Source organism: Gobius niger, assembly GCF_951799975.1.
Source record: "Gobius niger genome assembly, chromosome: 14".
NCBI lineage: Eukaryota > Metazoa > Chordata > Actinopteri > Gobiiformes > Gobiidae > Gobius > Gobius niger.
Window position 1 is genome coordinate 31,165,757 of NC_136865.1, and position 19,609 is coordinate 31,185,365.

General features: G+C 38.9%; 1 protein-coding gene across 1 annotated transcript; it reads left to right on the plus strand.

Moving 5' to 3' along the window:
- Positions 1-263: 263 nt before the first annotated feature.
- On the plus strand, positions 264-17,004 carry LOC306974325 (serine/threonine-protein kinase Sgk1; the record flags this gene model as incomplete). Its single annotated transcript, XM_079571519.1, has 13 exons — positions 264-451; positions 3,219-3,294; positions 7,936-8,014; positions 8,092-8,132; positions 8,203-8,260; positions 8,565-8,648; positions 8,721-8,852; positions 10,532-10,644; positions 12,233-12,356; positions 14,351-14,446; positions 14,524-14,679; positions 16,661-16,750; positions 16,825-17,004. Exons 1-13 carry the CDS (start codon positions 382-384, stop codon positions 17,002-17,004), a joined length of 1,299 nt encoding a protein of 432 aa, XP_079427645.1. The 5' UTR covers positions 264-381.
- Positions 17,005-19,609: the final 2,605 nt, after the last annotated feature.

The window sequence follows — 19,609 nt, forward strand, 5'->3', positions numbered from 1 at the left end:
TTTACATCTGTCAATCTATTTTCTTTGCCTTGAACTGAGGAACTGAAATAAACAAATCAAATAAACAGAGAGATACAAAGAAATGGCTGCAGCGGAATCCCGTGACGTCAAACACTCACCCCCCTCGCGCTGTCACCCGGGGCAACGCGGCTGACGTACGCGGCAGGGGGGCGTGTCCGGTATATAATCCTCGCGCGGCCGTTGGAGCTCCGTCAGACACAGATAACGCTCCTCACAAAAACGTCATTTTTTTTGTTATCCGCGGAATCGAGTTTAACCGCGACACGGATCCTCCACGGCCCCGGGAACGGATTAACGTCAACCTCTGATGCTTTTTTGTGGATTTTAAACGGAGAACTTGGCGTGAAAAAGCGGGCGAAAATGGCTGTAACCGAAGCTGGATGCGACTTAACTTACTGCAAGATGCGGGGGATCGTCGCCGTGTTGGCAGGTGAGCGGAGCAAACGGGGAAACCCGAGCGATACTTGCCCGAATTTAACACATTTTCAGTCTGAATAAAGCGTCATTTAATTCATGAGTGGTTATTACAACTTGCTTATTCGTGAGCTACACTTAAAACGAGGAAATAAAGGAAGAAATGAGGCGAAATGAAGCGTAACGTGTGTCGCGAGCAGGTGCACGCGGAGGAGAGCCTTTTCCCGCCTCCTACTCAACCTAAAATATAGTAACGTTTTCTCCTCTAGTGTAGATTTATGAGCTTATTCATCACCTCTAACAGCTTCTAGTGCTTTCAAGAAACCTCACCATGAAATATCCACCAATTCAGCGTCGAAATAAAACAAAATATGATCGAATATTTGTGTTATATTTATGTTATATTTGTGTAAGTTTTTTTAGTGAATTGACGCTAAGATGGATCCTGCGCGTGGACACAGGGCGCGAGCTTGTGAATGACCTGAAGTATAGTTGCGTAACCCGTAAACCCGGCTGCATGTGGTGCCCTCGCGCAAATCTCTCCTATTACTGGACATTTGGCCCCTGACAAGGAAGTCAGCCAGTGCAGATTAAACACACACTGGGCTCTTTCTTCTCCTCTTGCATCAGCTGCTGGATTGTTCTGTGATGTTCCTAAAGCAGGGGGGTTCAGGTAGTGCGAGACAGTGTAAAAAAACACCCTGGATATTCAAAGAGCTATAAAATCATTAAGTTAGTAATTATATCAATCTAGAGCTGGGAGAGCTTGACAAAAACGAGTATCGCAATATTTTTGGGGACTTTCTCAATAACGACGATAAAGAAATGTGCAAAAATGTGCTGCAGACATCTTGCTTTACATGGGTTTGTAGTTCAACAAGATAATTGTCATGTAAAAACTACAATAGAATAAAACAATTAAAACGCCTTCCACATTTTTTCTCCAACTCTTTTACAATTTCCTTCCTGTTTTTAAGTTCCCACCTATTTTTTTCCACTCCCCTCCACATTTCCATTTTTTTTAAACAATTTTCTCCCACTTTCCCCCTCATTTTCTCCCTCTTTGCCCCTCAATTTTTTCACCATTTTTCTTTTTTTTTTTTTTTTTCTCCCACTTTCCCCCCCCAATTTTTCCCTCTTTGCCCCTCAATTTTCCCACCATTTTTCTAAAAAATTTTTTTTTACAATTTTCTCCCACTTTCCCCCCAGTTTTCCCTCTTTGCCCCTCAATTTTCCTACCATTTCCCCATTAAAAAAAAAACTATTTTCTACCACTTTCCCCCCATTTTATCCCTCTTTCCCCCTCAATTTTCCGACCATTTCCCCATTTTTTTTAAACAATTTTCTCCCACTTTCCCCCCATTTTTCCCCCTCTTTGCCCCTCAATTTTCCCACCATTTTTTCCATGTTTTAATGTTTTTTTTTATTTTTATTTTTTACAATTTTCTACCCCTTTCCCTCCATTTTTCCCTCTTTACCCCTCAATTTTCCCACCATTTTTCAATTTTTTATTTTTTTTACAATTTTCTACCACTTTCCCCCCATTTTCTCCCTCTTTGCCCCTCAATTTTCCCACCATTTCCCTATTTTTTTTTAACAATTTTCTCCCACTTTCCCCCTATTTTTTCCCCTCTTTGCTCCTCAATTTTCCCACCATTTCCCCTTTTTTTAAAAAACAATTTTCTCCCACTTTCCCCTCATTTTTTCTCTCTTTGCCCCTCAATTTTCCCACCATTTTTAAATTAAATTTTTTTTTTTTTACAGTTTTCTCCCACTTTCCCCCCATTTCTCCCTCTTTGCCCCTCAATTTTCCCACCATTTCCCCATTTTTTTAAAAACAATTTTCTACCCCTTTCCCCCCCATTTCTCCCTCTTTACCCCTCAATTTTCCCACCATTTCCCCATTTAAAAAAACAAACAATTTTCTACCACTTTCCCCCCATTTTTTCCCTCTTTCCCCCTCAATTTTCCCACCATTTTTCAATTTTTTTAATTTTTTTTTTTACAATTTTCTACCACTTTCCCCCCATTTTCTCCCTCTTTGCCCCTCAATTTTCCTACCATTTCCCCATTAAAAAAAAAACAATTTTCTACCACTTTCCCCCCATTTTTTCCCTCTTTGCCCTTCAATTTTCCTACCATTTCACCATTTTTTTAAACAATTTTCTCCCACTTTCCCCCCATTTCTCCCTCTTTGCCCCTCAATTTTCCCACCATTTCCCCTTTTTAAAAAAAACAATTTTCTCCCACTTTCTCCTCATTTTCTCCCTCTTTACCCCTCAATTTTTCAATTTTTTTTTTTTTTTTTACAATTTTCTCCCACTTTCCCCCCATTTTCTCCCTCTTTCCCCCTCAATTTTCCCACCATTTTTCTTTCTTTTTTTTTTTACAATTTTCTCCCACTTTCCCCAATTTTCTCCCTTTTTGCCCCTCAATTTTGCCACCATTTTCCCCCCCTCCATTTTTAATGTTTTTTTTTTTACAATTTTCTTCCAGTGTCCCCCCCCCCCCCATTTTTTCTCTATTTTCCCTCTCAATTTATTCCCTATTTTCATAGTTGTTGTTTTTTAACGATTTGCCCCCATTTTTCCCACTTTAAAAAAAAACTTTCCCCACATTTCTTGACACTGGATTCTCGATTTTTTAAAATGTGCATATCTTCCACACAGAATGTTCGACATGACCTTGTAGACGATGTGCCCACTAATATCTGGGACATCGTCTTCACTGCGGGCTAGGGCGGACTCCTAAATGATAATGATAATGTTCTCTGTCGTCTCCAGCGTTTATCAAAGAGCGGAAGATGGGCCTGAACGACTTCATCCAGAAGCTGGTGTCCACGCCGCACATCTGCCAACAGTGAGTACTTCTGACGAAAGTACTGCAGTACATTTCCATTTGGCTCACGGACAGCCTATCAGCGCGTGCAGCCCGGGTGTAATTAACTGCTCAGCATTGATTACTGCAGATAAAGCATGTTCTATTTTTGAGAATTTCAACAGTATGCCCAACACGATAAGACAAAAAACTGCAATATTCGCTAATGAATAGTGTCTGGGGGTCAAGGTGATTAAAAAGCACAAAAAGAAAGGTCAAATTTGCAAAGTAAACCATGTAAATCCATGTTATTAAAGCAGCTCTGTGAAGTTCTGCTGCTTGATGATATTAATGATTGATTGATATTAATGATATTGATATTAATATAAGCACTAAAAACCTTTTCAAGTGTTGTCCCGAAATGGTCATTTTGGGAATCCCTGACGTTCAACCAAAAAGTGACAAAAATTCAACAAAAATGTAACAAAAATTCAACCAAAAAGTGACAAAAATTCAACAAAAAAGTGACAAAAATTCAACCAAAAAGTGACAAAAATTCAACCAAAAAGTGACAAAAATTCAACAAAAATGTGACAAAAATTCAACAAAAATGTGACAAAAAATCAACCAAAAAGTGACAAAAATTCAACAAAAATCTGACAAAAATTCAACCAAAAAGTGACAAAAATTCAACCAAAAAGTGACAAAAATTCAACCAAAAAGTGACAAAAAATTCAACCAAAATGTGACAAAAATTCAACCAAAATGTGACAAAAATTCAACAAAAATTCAACAAAAACATGACCGCTCTGCAATTTGCGACACTATTTATGATCCTGGATGACTGAGAGTTATACAATGATATCTTCCATATTGTGACAAAGATACAAGTATTTCCATTTGAGTCCGGACACGAGTACAAGGCATTCCCTTGTGAGCTTCAGGTTGGTTTGTTTTGTTATTCTTCCACATTTTCTCCGACACAGTTCTGCATAGTTGGAGTACAAGTACCTGCTATCGAGTACTTGGGGCCGATACTGAACGCTTTTTAGTTCATCCACGTGGGTGAAGCTCATGTTTCAAGCCGTTTGTTGCTGTTGTGTTTTTATAGTTACTTTGGTGCGTGTGATATAACATCAGGTGCAAAATCAAAGTTCTCTTGCCCATTTGCTGAACATAGAAGTATTTGTTACCACAGTGATTTATGTCACAACCCGCGATTCCGAAGCTCTTAATCTGCGGCTGACCCTTGAGTAATATTTCAGCTGCTTCTGGTCCGGCCAAAGGGATGAAGGATTAAAATTCCATCTTGTGCCGTAACCAGCGTTGCTTCATTCTCACTCCGAGCTCTTATTATGAAAAAGAGGCAGACTTGACCTACATTGATGTTGTAACGCACTTGCATAAGGAAAGACTCAGATTTGGAGCGGCCGAGGCCCCGGGCGGCGAAATAGCCCTGGGTTCCTTCACAGGCCAGCGCTGCGGCTTCCGCTCGCACCGGCCGGCTAATCCGCGCTGTCCTCCACCGTAATGCAATTAGCCACCAGGCCAGCTCATCCAGGCGCTCGCAGGCGGAAACCACGGCGTCATGGAAAAACACGGGAAACCTTCACATATCTGTCCTTTCTTTATACCTTTTTCACGATGTCAATCAGACGCTTTGATGAACGGTACAGTAATGATTTGGCAAATATCATAATCCACAGTATCCTGAAACTACACTGACGAGAACTTCAACTTGTGCCAAAGTTCACTTTTAGTCCTGACTTTGTAACTTCACATTTTTAGCCTCTTTTTGGTTATGGTTCAGGACTTTTTTAGTCTTGTTTTGACACATTTGTGGGAAAAACTGCTTAACCCCTGAACCGAGCACATTTTCTCCAGTTTGGCTTTACCCCAGTTCAAAGGCTTCTGGAAAAACGCTGTGAAAAAGGAAAAAATAAACTGAAGACGAAAACAATGATGGAAATGTGACAAAAAAGTGAGAAAACATTGACAAAAAAGTGACGAAAAATGGATGAAAAAGTGGCAAAAAATGTCGCAAAAATGTCACAAGAAATTGACAAAAAATGGACGAAAAAATAACAAAAATGTGATAAAAATTTGACAAAAAAAATGACAAAAAATTGATTAAAAAAATGCCGAAAAAATGACAAAAAATTGACAAAATGTGACAAAAAAATGACCAAAATGTGACAAAATATGACAAAAAAATGACAAAAAATTGACGAAAAAAAAGGAAGACAAAAATGTGAGGAGAAATGACAAAAAAATGACAAAAAAGTTACAAAAATGAGTTGAAATACCCAACAAAAAAATGATGGAAAAGAAATCTGATGACGTGAGGAAAAAGGCTCGTTAAGAGGTTAAAATGTGTTTAGTTAAAAACATTTAAACTTGGCATAATGTAATAATCACAGCATTAAGGCCGTTGTCTTTCTCATATCGTGCAGCCAAAAATATGTCGGGAAAAGTAATACTTTACCAGACTCCGTAAAGTTACGTGAAAATGTATTTATTAGAGCTTTGTTAACTTCGTGTGATCCTTAAATTTTGCACCTTTCAAGACCCTAATGTCAAAACATGTACACTCCAAAAAGAGCCTTCAAATAACCATGCATTCATATTGTTTCTGCTTCTTTTTACAAAAATGTTCAGTGGCTTTTGGGTCATTTTGATAAGCCACTGGAGCCTATAGGTTAAATGACCTGAAGGCAGGAAACTCCCACTGAGGATCCTATTGTACATGTTGTTTGTCTGTGAAAAGGCCTTTGTGCTTTGGCCTCAGTGGTTGCTCTGCAGAACTGTCTATAAAAGTCTGTCTTTGAAACCCTTTGAACCCCCTGGACGGAGAGTTCTGGACAGAAGCTTGGACTTCAGGTCATGGTCATGCGCTCCTCGTGTAAATCCCCTAATTCCATTATATGACGAGGCAACATTAGCGGCTGCGTTTGGCGCCTTCACGCTCGGCCTGGGGTCAGCGCCAAAGCCGTCTGTGTCATTGTCTCTCAGACGGTCAGGGTTTAACGGCACCGTCCCAGAGACTGAACGTCCCGACCCGAGGAGATCAGGCGGGCAGATGGGCCGAGGAGAGGCCTCTAAGTGGCCCTCTGCTGCAGACGGGGCTTAAAAACACACTGACAAACATCACTTTAGAGCTTTATGATTCTGAATGATGTCCCTGGAAGAATTATGTAGTAACAATGAAATAGTGACCACTTTCCCTGGAGCTCCTCCTGCTGGCTTTAACCTCTCAGTCCCCCACCTGAACCGAGCACATTTTCTCCAGTTTGGCTTTACTCAAATCTAAAGGTATAAAAAAAGAAAGCATCAACATAGTGACGAAAACGAAGATGACAACACGACAAAAACAAAAAAGAGACAAAAACATGGCAAAAACACTTTAACCTCGTAACTCCCGCCTGAACCGAGAGGATCTTTTTCCTCACGTCATCAGATTTTTTTTCTCCATCATTTTTTTGTTGGGTATTCAACTCATTTTTGTAACTTTTTTGTCATTTTTTGTCATTTTTTTGTTATTTTTAGCAATTTTTTTGTAATTTGTTTGTCAAATCACATTTTTGTCCTTTTTTTTCGTCAATTTTTCATCACATTTTTGTCATTTTTTGTCAATTTCTAGTCATTTTTTGGTCAAATTTTTATCACATTTCTGTCCTTTTTTTTCGTCAATTTTTTAACACATTTTCGTCATTTTTTGTAATTTTTTTGTCAATTTTTTGTCACATTTTTGTCATTTTTTTGTCATTTTTTTTGTCATTTTTTTGTCAATTTTTTGTCACATTTTTGTCATTTTTTTTTGTCATTTTTTTTGTCATTTTTTTTGTCATTTTTTTTGTCATTTTTTGTCAATTTTTTGTAATTTTTTTGTCAATTTTTTGTCACATTTTTGTCATTTTTTTGTCATTTTTTTGGTCATTTTTTTGTCATTTTTTGTCACATTTTTGTCATTTTTTTGTCATTTTTTTGGTCATTTTTTTGTCATTTTTTGTCACATTTGTCATTTTTTCGTAGTTTTTTAAACCCTTTTTTGTCATTTTTTTGTCACATTTTTTGTCAATATCTTGCGAGATTTTTGTGACATTTTTGCCACTTTTTCAACAATTTTTCATCACTTTGTTGTCAATGTTTTCTCACTTTTTTTTTCACATTTCCGTCATTGTTTTCGTCTCAGTTTTGTTGCTATTTTCACACCTTTTTTCCAGAAGCTTTTGGATTGGGGTAAAGCCAAACTGGAGAAAATGTGCTCAGTTCAGGTGGGAGTTAAGGGGTTAAAGGCGACCAAAATGTGGCGATAATGTGACAACAAAGTTATAATAAAGGCAGATATTGAAAATACCTAAATATCGGCCCGATATATCGGTCGTGCCCTTGTTATTACATGGTTTAAAGATTTAAAAAGTCTTCACTGTATTACATTAAGCTTTCAGTTGGATTGAAACTGGCATAAATTAGAACATTTATTGGAAAATAACGACATTATAAGTTCATCAAAAATGCAAAGACATTATTTTGTTGTTGCTTTTGAATATTGAATTTTCCCTCATCTGTGTTTAAAGAATGTTTGCAAATGTTTATTGTGTTTGCATTACAATGGTGTTGCTGCTTCCTGTATGAACCCGCTGATCACATGTGGACTCATGTCTCCTGTTTCCTGTTTGGCAGCGTGGAGGTGAATAACTTCCTGAAGATCGACGAGAACCAGAACGAGGAGATGGAGCGAGGAGAGCTGCCCGACACTGCGGTAAGAAAACACATGCGGAAAAGCACAGCAGAATCCTGAAAACTTAAACTAACGCACCTCTGTGTGTGTCTCTGCAGATGTTCCTGCTCCCGCGCAGCTCCCTGGCAGAGGACACTCAGTAAGACGCTCTTCCACTCTGTCACTTTAATGTTCAAGGCCTGGGAAAACTGACCTTTGTTTTGTTTCAGGATCAAACCGTGTGACTTCGATTACCTGAAGATCATCGGGAAAGGCAGCTTCGGAAAGGTACAGAGTCTGAAGTAGGAGATTATCTGGGCCACAAAGTCATGTTTCTGTGACTAAAATGAAGCTAAAATGAGGCTAAAGCTAAAGTAAATAATCCCTATAGACTCCACGCTTCACAGCCTCCCACTCAAGCACATTAGGAAGATTTTTTCAGCCTCAAATGCCAAACCCGTCAGTCGTTTCTAAAACATGTGTGTAATGTCAGGAGGCGGCGGCGTGAAAGTATTAGAACCAGTTTTCCGCGAGGCTAAACGTGTTTGAACAAGTCCGCCTTCACTAAACAGTATATTTGTCTTTTGAACAGGTTCTTCTGGCTCGACACAAAGAATCCACCAAGTACTACGCCGTCAAAGTCCTGCAGAAGAAGATCATCCTCAAGAAGAAAGAGGTCCGCACCGTCTTTGTCCTAAAGCTGACTCGCCGTTTCGAAGCGCGTTCTTATCAAAGTTGTTTGTTTCAGCAAAAGCACATCATGGCCGAGCGCAGCGTCCTGATGAAGAACATCAAGCACCCGTTCCTGGTCGGGCTGCACTACTCCTTCCAGACCACAGACAAACTCTACTTTGTGCTGGATTACGTCAACGGAGGCGAGGTACGGCGGAGCAACAACAAACACCGTGTCCAAAATGTCGTTCAGAGAATAGTTTAGAACAGGGGTAGGCAACGTCAGGCCCGCGGGACAAATCCGGCCCTCCAGCACAGAACCTCTGGCCCTCAAGGTGATTTTGAGAAACTTAGTGACTCAAATCAGAAAGTACTTTGACATTTTTAAGGAGGAACATTTTTAAATGGGAGAAATACTGTCAATGCACTCAATTAGGTCATGTCATGTACAACTCTGGCATTTGTAGAAAGTGCCCTGGAAAAACATAAATACACAATTATAGACAAAATGACAGAAACCTACTTGAATTAAGAGATTCAATCTAAAGTTTGAGTAGATTTGGTCTTAGATCAGATAAAACATCTTTTCGCCAATGGAACAAGTCATTATTCTCTTAACTCATATTATATTGTATAATTTTAAGTGAAAAACAATTTGTCTGATTTCAAAGTGGGTTTTATGCTCGTTCCATTGGCATTAGCGTTTGTATCTTTATCTTACATTAGTCCAAACCGACTCAAATCCAACATAAAGAACTTTTATTCGAGCAATTCAAGTCATTTATCTCATTTAACCCCTTAACTCCCGCCTGAACCGAGCACATTTTCTCCAGTTTGGGTTTATCCCAGTCCAAAAGCTTCTGGAAAAAAGGTGTGAAAATAGCAACAAAACTGAGACGAAAACAATGATGGAAATGTGACAAAAAAGTGAGAAAACAAAAAAGTGACGAAAAATGACAAAAAAATGACAAATGTGACAAAATGTGACAAAAAAAATGACAAATGTGACAAAAAAATGACAAATGTGACAAAATGTGACCAAAAAAATGACAAATGTGACAAAATGTGACAAAAAATGTGACAAAAAATGTGACAAAAAATGACCAAAAAATGACCAAAAAATTGACCAAAAAAATGACAAAAAAATGACAAAAATGTGATTAAAAAATGACTAAAAAATGACAAATGTGACAAAATGTGACAAAAAATGGCTAAAAAATTTGACAAAAAAATTACAAAAATGTGACAAAAATGTGATTAAAAATTGACAAAAATGTGACAAAAAAATTACAAAAATGTGATTAAAAAATGACTAAAAAATGACTAAAAAATGACAAAAAATTGACAAAAAAATTAAATGTGACAAAAATGTGATTAAAAAATGACGAAAAAATTACAAAAATGTGACAAAAAATGACATAAAAGTTGAGTTTTGTTGAGTTGAATACCCAACAAAAAAATGATGGAAAAAAAATCTGATGACGTGAGGAAAAAGATCCCCTCGGTTCAGGCGGGAGTTAAGAGGTTAAGATGGTAATTCTTTGGCCTAAAACTGGCGGCATCGGCCCTCGGTCTTTTTACAATGAAAAAAATTGTAAAAGAAAACTTGCCTACCCCTGGTTTAGAATGAATAAAACCATCGTGTCTTACCAATAAAAATGTAGTGTATTTGGAACAATGAATGCAGTAATATTTAGCTTTTTTGACTGAAAAGAGACTAAAACTAAAGTACAAGCAGTTAAATGGTGACTAAAATCTGCAGATGTTTGGGTCGACTTCTAAAGAGTTTATACAAACCTGTGCAGTTCAGTTTGAAGGAGCCTCGTGTCAAAGGAACAGAATAACAGATGAGGTGGTCTGACTTGTTTTTCCCCGTTTGTGCCGCAGCTGTTCTACCACCTGCAGAGAGAGCGCGTCTTCCTGGAGCCCAGAGCGCGGTTCTACGCCGCCGAAATCGCCAGCGCCCTGGGATACCTGCACTCGCTGCACATCGTCTACAGGTAGGACTGAAACAACTAATCGATTAATCGTCAACTAATCGATTACTAAAATAGTTGTCAACTATTTCAGTAATCGATTAATCGTTTTCTAGTGAACACAGACTAAAATAGAGCAAAAATTACATGACAATTATGTATTTTGGGTGAAAACCTACTTTATTTTTAAAGTGAGGGTCTGCAGTGTTTTGTACATTGTAAATTTCATAAATATCTGTCTTTGCCTCGTCCAATCAGAAAGCAGAATTAGCACAAAGAGCCTCCTACAAATGTTTACTTTAAGTTTACTCCATCAACATGTCCTCAAGCGGCGCCACTTTAGCTTTATGTGGTCAAAAAATTGAAAAAATACAATTTCCATGCACCTTTCACAGCCAAGCGATTAATCGATTAATCGTGAAAATAATCGGTAGATAAATCGATTATCAAAATAATCGTTAGCTGCAGCTCTATCTACAGGTGACGCCCGCACACACACTCCTCTGTTTATGAGGCTTTTACTGGGAGAGGGTTATGGATGAAACCACCAGGAAATAATGTCGGGACAATAAGATAAGGACACAAGCTAATCTTTAATAGTTTATGTTAGGGCTGCACGATTAAACGTTTTAGCTCCTGTGATGACCTAACCTGGAGGGGCTGAGGTTTAACCCCTTAACTCCCACCTGAACCGAGCACCTTTTCTCCAGCTTTACCCCAATCCAAAAGCTTCTGGAAAAAAGGTGTGAAAATAGCAACAAAACTGAGACGAAAACAAGGATGAAAATGTGAAAAAAGTGAGAAAAAATGGACGAAAAAGTGACAAATAATGTACAAAAAAATATCCAAAAAAATGACAAAAATTGGACAAAAAAGTGAGAAAAATTTGACGAGAAATTTAGAAAAAATTGACAAAAAAGTGACAAAAAATTGACAAAAAAGTGACAAAAATTTGACAAAAAAGTGAGAAAAAATTGACGAAAAAGTGAAAAAAAAATGTACAAACAAATATACAAAAAAATGACAAAAATTGACAAAAATTTGACAAAAAAGTGAGAAAAATTAGACGAAAAATTGAGAAAAAATGGACGAAAAATTGAGGAAAAAGTGGACAAAAAAGTGATAAGAATTTGACAAAAAAAGTCACGAAAATTAGACAAAAACGAGACGACTGCCCAACAAAAAAAGTAATAAAAAAAAATCTGATGATTTGAGGAAAAAGATCAATTTAGTTTTGTAGGTCTTAGCTTTCGAATGAGGTGTTACACTGGCCTACAGGATTTGGGTAAAGCTGAACTGGAGAAAATGCTCTCGGTTCAGGCGGGAGTTAAGAGGTTAAACAGGCAGCGTTTGGAGCCCCACGTTTATTAGAGAATGTTTAAAAGATGAAGGTAATAACTGAGCACTATGATGTTTAGCAGCAGTTTGAGTTGTTTATCTGCAGCTCAAGTGCATGAAAAATAAAACCAATGCTGCCATATATGGTTTAACTGTGGCACGAGAGCTCCCCCTAGTGGAGGAACATAAACTAGACGAGCTGTAACTCTGAGCTTCAGAAAACTCTCCAAGTGAAGTCACCCATGAGTAACTCTGTGTCCGTCTGTGTGTGTAGAGACCTGAAGCCGGAGAACATCCTGCTGGACTCCCAGGGCCACATCGTTCTGACGGACTTCGGTTTGTGTAAAGAGGGACTGGAGCCCGACTGCACCACCTCCACCTTCTGCGGGACGCCAGAGGTAAAACTCCTGCTCTGACGCTGAAGGTCACAAGCTAAAGTCTGTGTGTCTCTCAGTACCTGCTCCTGAAGGCCTCAGTGTAAAGCTAAAGTCTGTGTGTCCCTCAGTACCTGCCCCTGAAGGCCTCAGTGTAAAGCTAAAGTCTGTGTGTCCCTCAGTACCTGCCCCTGAAGGCCTCAGTGTAAAGCTAAAGTCTGTGTGTCCCTCAGTACCTGCCCCTGAAGGTCTCAGTGTAAAGCTAAAGTCTGTGTGTCCCTCAGTACCTGCCCCTGAAGGTCTCAGTGTAAAGCTAAAGTCTGTGTGTCCCTCAGTACCTGCCCCTGATGGTCTCAGTGTAAAGCTAAAGTCTGTGTGTCTCTCAGTACCTGCCCCTGAAGGTCTCAGTGTAAAGCTAAAGTCTGTGTGTCTCTCAGTACCTGCTCCTGAAGGTCTCAGTGTAAAGCTAAAGTCTGTGTGTCCCTCAGTACCTGCTCCTGAAGGTCTCAGTGTAAAGCTAAAGTCTGTGTGTCCCTCAGTACCTGCTCCTGAAGGTCTCAGTGTAAAGCTAAAGTCTGTGTGTCCCTCAGTACCTGCTCCTGAAGGCCTCAGTGTAAAGCTAAAGTCTGTGTGTCCCTCAGTACCTGCCCCTGAAGGCCTCAGTGTAAAGCTAAAGTCTGTGTGTCCCTCAGTACCTGCCCCTGAAGGTCTCAATGTAAAGCTAAAGTCTGTGTGTCCCTCAGTACCTGCCCCTGAAGGCCTCAGTGTAAAGCTAAAGTCTGTGTGTCCCTCAGTACCTGCCCCTGAAGGCCTCAGTGTAAAGCTAAAGTCTGTGTGTCCCTCAGTACCTGCCCCTGAAGGCCTCAGTGTAAAACTAAAGTCTGTGTGTCCCTCAGTACCTGCCCCTGAAGGCCTCAGTGTAAAGCTAAAGTCTGTGTGTCCCTCAGTACCTGCCCCTGAAGGTCTCAGTGTAAAGCTAAAGTCTGTGTGTCCCTCAGTACCTGCCCCTGAAGGTCTCAGTGTAAAGCTAAAGTCTGTGTGTCCCTCAGTACCTGCCCCTGAAGGCCTCAGTGTAAAGCTAAAGTCTGTGTGTCCCTCAGTACCTGCCCCTGAAGGCCTCAGTGTAAAGCTAAAGTCTGTGTGTCCCTCAGTACCTGCCCCTGAAGGCCTCAGTGTAAAACTAAAGTCTGTGTGTCCCTCAGTACCTGCCCCTGAAGGCCTCAGTGTAAAGCTAAAGTCTGTGTGTCCCTCAGTACCTGCCCCTGAAGGCCTCAGTGTAAAACTAAAGTCTGTGTGTCCCTCAGTACCTGCCCCTGAAGGTCTCAGTGTAAAGCTAAAGTCTGTGTGTCCCTCAGTACCTGCCCCTGAAGGTCTCAGTGTAAAGCTAAAGTCTGTGTGTCCCTCAGTACCTGCCCCTGAAGGCCTCAGTGTAAAGCTAAAGTCTGTGTGTCCCTCAGTACCTGCCCCTGAAGGACTCAGTGTAAAGCTAAAGTCTGTGTGTCCCTCAGTACCTGCCCCTGAAGGTCTCAGTGTAAAGCTAAAGTCTGTGTGTCCCTCAGTACCTGGCCCTGAAGGTCTCAGTGTAAAGCTAAAGTCTGTGTGTCCCTCAGTACCTGCTCCTGAAGGCCTCAGTGTAAAGCTAAAGTCTGTGTGTCCCTCAGTACCTGCCCCTGAAGGCCTCAGTGTAAAGCTAAAGTCTGTGTGTCCCTCAGTACCTGCCCCTGAAGGCCTCAATGTAAAGCTAAAGTCTGTGTGTCCCTCAGTACCTGCCCCTGAAGGTCTCAGTGTAAAGCTAAAGTCTGTGTGTCCCTCAGTACCTGCCTCTGAAGGTCTCAGTGTAAAGCTAAAGTCTGTGTGTCCCTCAGTACCTGCCCCTGAAGGTCTCAGTGTAAAGCTAAAGTCTGTGTGTCCCTCAGTACCTGCCCCTGAAGGTCTCAGTGTAAAGCTAAAGTCTGTGTGTCCCTCAGTACCTGCCCCTGAAGGTCTCAGTGTAAAGCTAAAGTCTGTGTGTCCCTCAGTACCTGGCCCCTGAAGTGCTGCAGAAGCAGGCGTATGACCGCACGGTGGACTGGTGGTGCCTGGGCTCCGTGCTGTACGAGATGCTCTACGGACTGGTCAGTTTGTCTCTAAAGTGTGGTGTTCTCTGTCCATCTGCCGCCTGAAAGTCTGACCCGCTCTTTCTCCTCTGCAGCCGCCGTTCTACAGCAGGAACACGGCCGAGATGTACCACAACATCCTGAACCAAGCGCCGGTGCTGAAGCCCAACGTGTCCAACTCCGGGAGGGAGCTGCTGGAGGGGCTCCTGCAGAAGGACCGCACCCAGAGGCTGGGCTCCAAGGACGACTTTGTGAGTCACACACACAAAAAATCAATATCTACAAACTTTTAGGGACTTTCTAGATAACAATGACTTTTGCAACATCAGAAATCTGCCAAAAGCTTTCCATATGTTCTTTCTCACCTTTTTCCTCCATATTTTGTATTTATTTTTTGCCCATTCCACATTTTCCCACAATTTGTTCCCCTTTTTCCCCAATTCTTTCCTCCAACTTTTCAAAATTTCTTTAACCTCTTAACTCCCGCCTGAACGGACACCATTTTCTCCAGTTTGGCTTTGCCCGAATCAAAAAGCTTCTTGGGGAAAAAAGCACCAAAATAGCCACAAAAAAATGAGAAGAAAACAAGGATGTAAACGCAACAAAAATGTGACAAAAATTCAACAAAAATGTGACAAAAATTCAACAAAAATTCAACAAAAATGTGACAAAAATTCAACAAAAATTCAACAAAAATGTGACAAAAATTCAACAAAAATGTGACAAAAATTCAACAAAAATGTGACAAAAATTCAACAAAAATGTGACAAAAATTCAACAAAAATGTGACAAAAATTCAACAAAAATGTGACAAAAATGTGACAAAAATTCAACAAAAATTCAACAAAAACTCAACAAAAACATGACAAAAATTCAACAAAAATGTGACAAAAATGTGACAAAAATTCAACAAAAATTCAACAAAAATGTGACAAAAATGGACAAAAATTCAACAAAAATGTGACAAAAATTCAACAAAAATGTGACAAAAATTCAACAAAAATGTGACAAAAATTCAACAAAAATTCAACAAAAATGTGACAAAAATTCAACAAAAATGTGACAAAAATTCAACAAAAATGTGACAAAAATTCAACAAAAATGTGACAAAAATTCAACAAAAATGTGACAAAAATTCAACAAAAATTCAACAAAAATTCAACAAAAACTCAACAAAAACATGACAAAAATTCAACAAAAATTCAACAAAAATGTGACAAAAATGGACAAAAATTCAACAAAAATGTGACAAAAATTCAACAAAAATTCAACAAAAATTCCAGAAAAATGTGACAAAAATTCAACAAAAATTCAACAAAAATTCAACAAAAATTCAACAAAAATTCAACAAAAATGTGACAAAAAACTGACAAAAATTCAACAAAAATGTGACAAAAACTCAACAAAAAACTGACAAAAATTCAACAAAAATGTGACAAAAATTCAACAAAAATTCAACAAAAATGTGACAAAAATTCAACAAAAATTCAACAAAAATGTGACAAAAATTCAACAAAAATTCAACAAAAATTCAACAAAAATGTGACAAAAATTCAACAAAAATGTGACAAAAATTCAACAAAAATGTGACAAAAATTCAACAAAAATGTGACAAAAATTCAACAAAAATTCAACAAAAATTCAACAAAAATGTGACAAAAATTCAACAAAAATTCAACAAAAATTCAACAAAAATGTGACAAAAATTCAACAAAAATTCAACAAAAATGTGACAAAAATTCAACAAAAATTCAACAAAAATTCAACAAAAATTCAACAAAAATTCAACAAAAATTCAACAAAAATTCAACAAAAATTCAACAAAAACTCAACAAAAAACTGACAAAAATTCAACAAAAATTCAACAAAAATTCAACCAAAAATGTCACAAAAACATACAAAAGGTGACACAACACAGCAACAACGCAAGGAAAAAGATCAGTTTTGTGGGTCTTAGCTTTCAAATGAGGTGCTACACAGCCAAAAGAGGACAGAATGCATTTGGTTCAGGCGGGTGGTAAGAGGTTAATAACTTTTCTTCTAGCATTTATTTCCCCACATATTTCCTTATTTCCCCCATGTTTAATCATTTGTTGGCTTTGTTTGTTGTTGTTGTTTGTTGTTTGGAAGACGTGCACATTTCTGGACTTTACCTCCCCCTTGGACATGACCTCATCCATGTGTCCCAGTGTGTGTGGCGATGTTCTAACGTACCCGTGTCTGTCTGCGCAGCTGGAGCTCAAGCACCACTCGTTCTTCTCGCCCATAAACTGGACGGACCTCATGGCCAAGAAGGTCACGCCCCCCTTCATCCCCTCAGTGGTGAGTCTCCGTCACACATAAACCTTCTCATCCCGCGTTTCCTTCACTCACATCACCTTCTCTCTTTGCTCCAGACGGGCCCCACAGACCTGTGTCACTTCGACCCGGAGTTCACCCACCTCCCCGTGTCGTCCTCGCTCTGCACCGACACCATGCACATGACCAGCAGCGTGCGCGAGGCGGCCGGCGCCTTCCCCGGCTTCTCCTACGGCCCCCCCGACGGCCACGCCTTCGAGCACTCGCACTTTATCTGACCCCCCCCCCAGGACCAAACCTCACAGAGACTTCATTCCACAAGAAGCTAAACTAGTCAAAATGGCGTCTTCGATCACCGACTTTCGCGATCGTGTGATGTTGTTGGTCTCGGTGAGAGATACGGCGCTTCTTCTTCTTCTTCTTCTTCTCCCTCCGCTCCTGATTTCTGCCTGAACTCTCCCCCTCCCTCTCCGTTTGTGCCAAGTCTGGACCGAGCTGCTGGAGGAAAGTGCCTACAGTTCACGAGGCCGTTCGGACGGAGACGCGGAACTCGATCCAGACTTTGAGACAGAAGGATTAACACTTACACGTTTTGTTTTGCACTCGGGGAGAGAGAGATTTCTGTTCCAGCTGCTACGAAAGACTCACCTCTGGACTCGTTTAGATTTACAGGAGAGCTCAGAGGGAAGAGAGTCAAAAACAGACCAAAACTCTGTCTGTACCGTGTTTATCCAGGAAGTGACTCCCACATGTGTCGCTCCACACGCTTATTCATTCACAAATACTGACGTGTTCGGTATCCACGTGTAGCACGAAAGGCTGTGACCGAGATCCACAATCCACAATCCCTCTGAGCAAATATGTCACAAAATAAAACCAGATGTTTAAACTAGGGCTGTGCAATTAATCGAAATTCGATTACAATTTCGATAACTACACTATACAATTACAAAATTAGCATAATCGCAAAAAAAAGATTATAATTTTTTTCAATTTTTTTTAAATCTTTTTTTTTTGTCTTTTTTTCCCCCATTTTTTTTAATCTATTTTTTCTTTCTATTAGTTTTTCTTTTCACATTTTTTTTTTCTAAATTTTTTTTTTTCTTTTTTTTTTTCCATTTTTTATTCTATTTTTGTTCCACATTTTCTTTTTTTTTCTTCTTTTCACATTTTTTTTTCTCAGTTTTTTTTTCATCTTATTTTTTCTATTTTTTCCACATTTTTTCCTATTTTTTCTTTTTATTATTATTATTTTTTTCAATATTTTTTTTCTTTTCACTTTTTTTTCCCACATTTTTTATTCTATTTTTTCCCCCCACATTTTCTTTTTTTTTCTTTTCACATTTTTTTTTCTCAGTTTTTTTTTCCATCTTTTTTTTTCTATTTTTTCCACATTTTTTCCAATTTTTTCTTTTTATTATTATTTTTTTCAATATTTTGTTTTCTTTTCACACTTTTTTTTCCACTTTTTTTTTCCTCAATTTTTTTACATTTTTTTTGCAAAGCAGACTTGCTTTTCAGGCCGCTGGGATCATTTTCCCTTCTCATTTCTCCTGCCGCGGCTCCTGCTTTTGCCTGACAGAAAAACAAACGGCGCTGTGTGATGATGTCATCAGGCCGCGCTGCTCAGTTTACTTGCGCAGGTGTGAGGCCTGGCCAGCAGGGGGCAGGTGTGAAGCAGAGACCTGTACTTTTATGACTGTCCAGAAAACAGAAAATATCAGCATAGTTTTTTGGTTAATAAATCGATAAATAAAATAAAGATATAATAAAAAAGAAATAATCGTGATTTCAATTATGGCTAAAATAATAATCGAGCAGCCCTAGTTTAAACCTATCAATTAATTTTGCTAAAATATTGGCAATTTTGGCTTTATTTTTATATGAAAACATAAAATGACAAAAGTTTCAATACACTTTTCCATCCACAGCTTAAGTTTCACATTTATATCTCTACATTTAAATTTGAATATCGCCATAATGACTTTCAGCGACTTTAGTAGACGAGTAAATGAATTCAAACTGGCCATAGTGACATATTTTGCCGCACGTGTTCATTTAAAACACAAAAATGAAAACTCGTTCTGTGTATTTCTGAATGAAACTCTCTCCTCACAAACCTTTCAAACAAAGTACTGTGTAAAACCGAGCTACATAACTCTGTTTACTCTTTGAGGACTTTGAATCATGTACCAGCAATAATAATAATACTCATAATTATAGCACAAGCTGTACTTTATTTTACTGATCGCTGTTGAAAATATGATGTTATTTTTTTAAGGCATCTGTGAATGTTTTGTGCCTGTCTGAAGATGTACATATCTCCTTTAATATAATATAAAGCCCCCCCTTTAAGAGTCAAATATATGGTTAAGAAGAGCCAGTCCACTATGTAAGAAGTAAAGAAACATATATAACTATTGTACATGTATAATGATATTATAAAGTCCCATAGGTTTTATGTTTTTGACGCCTGCTGATGTTAACGAGACGCACACTTTTATTCTTCCACGTTTTATTGGGAGTTTTTTTTGTTTTGTTAAAATATGTTTATTTATTTCCACGGATGTGTAAACGAGGAACGGCGAAATAAAAGAGTCTAAACCATCATGTGTTTTTTATTTTAAAGAGGAGAATCTGTAATGAGTCTTATCAGCGCCCCCTCCAGGTTGAGAAACAAAAATGCATTGGTAGTGAAAAAATGTCTTTCTCGAAAACGGATGTAATTTGGCAGAAAAGTAGTCGATGGCATCCATTATTTTGTGCGCGTTGCCATGGCGACCCCCAGGTTATTCATTAACATTAATCTCACATTATATAAGTTTACAGCGAGTTAGCGCCCCCTGCAGGGAGCGCGCGGACAATGTAGTATTAACCTCTTAC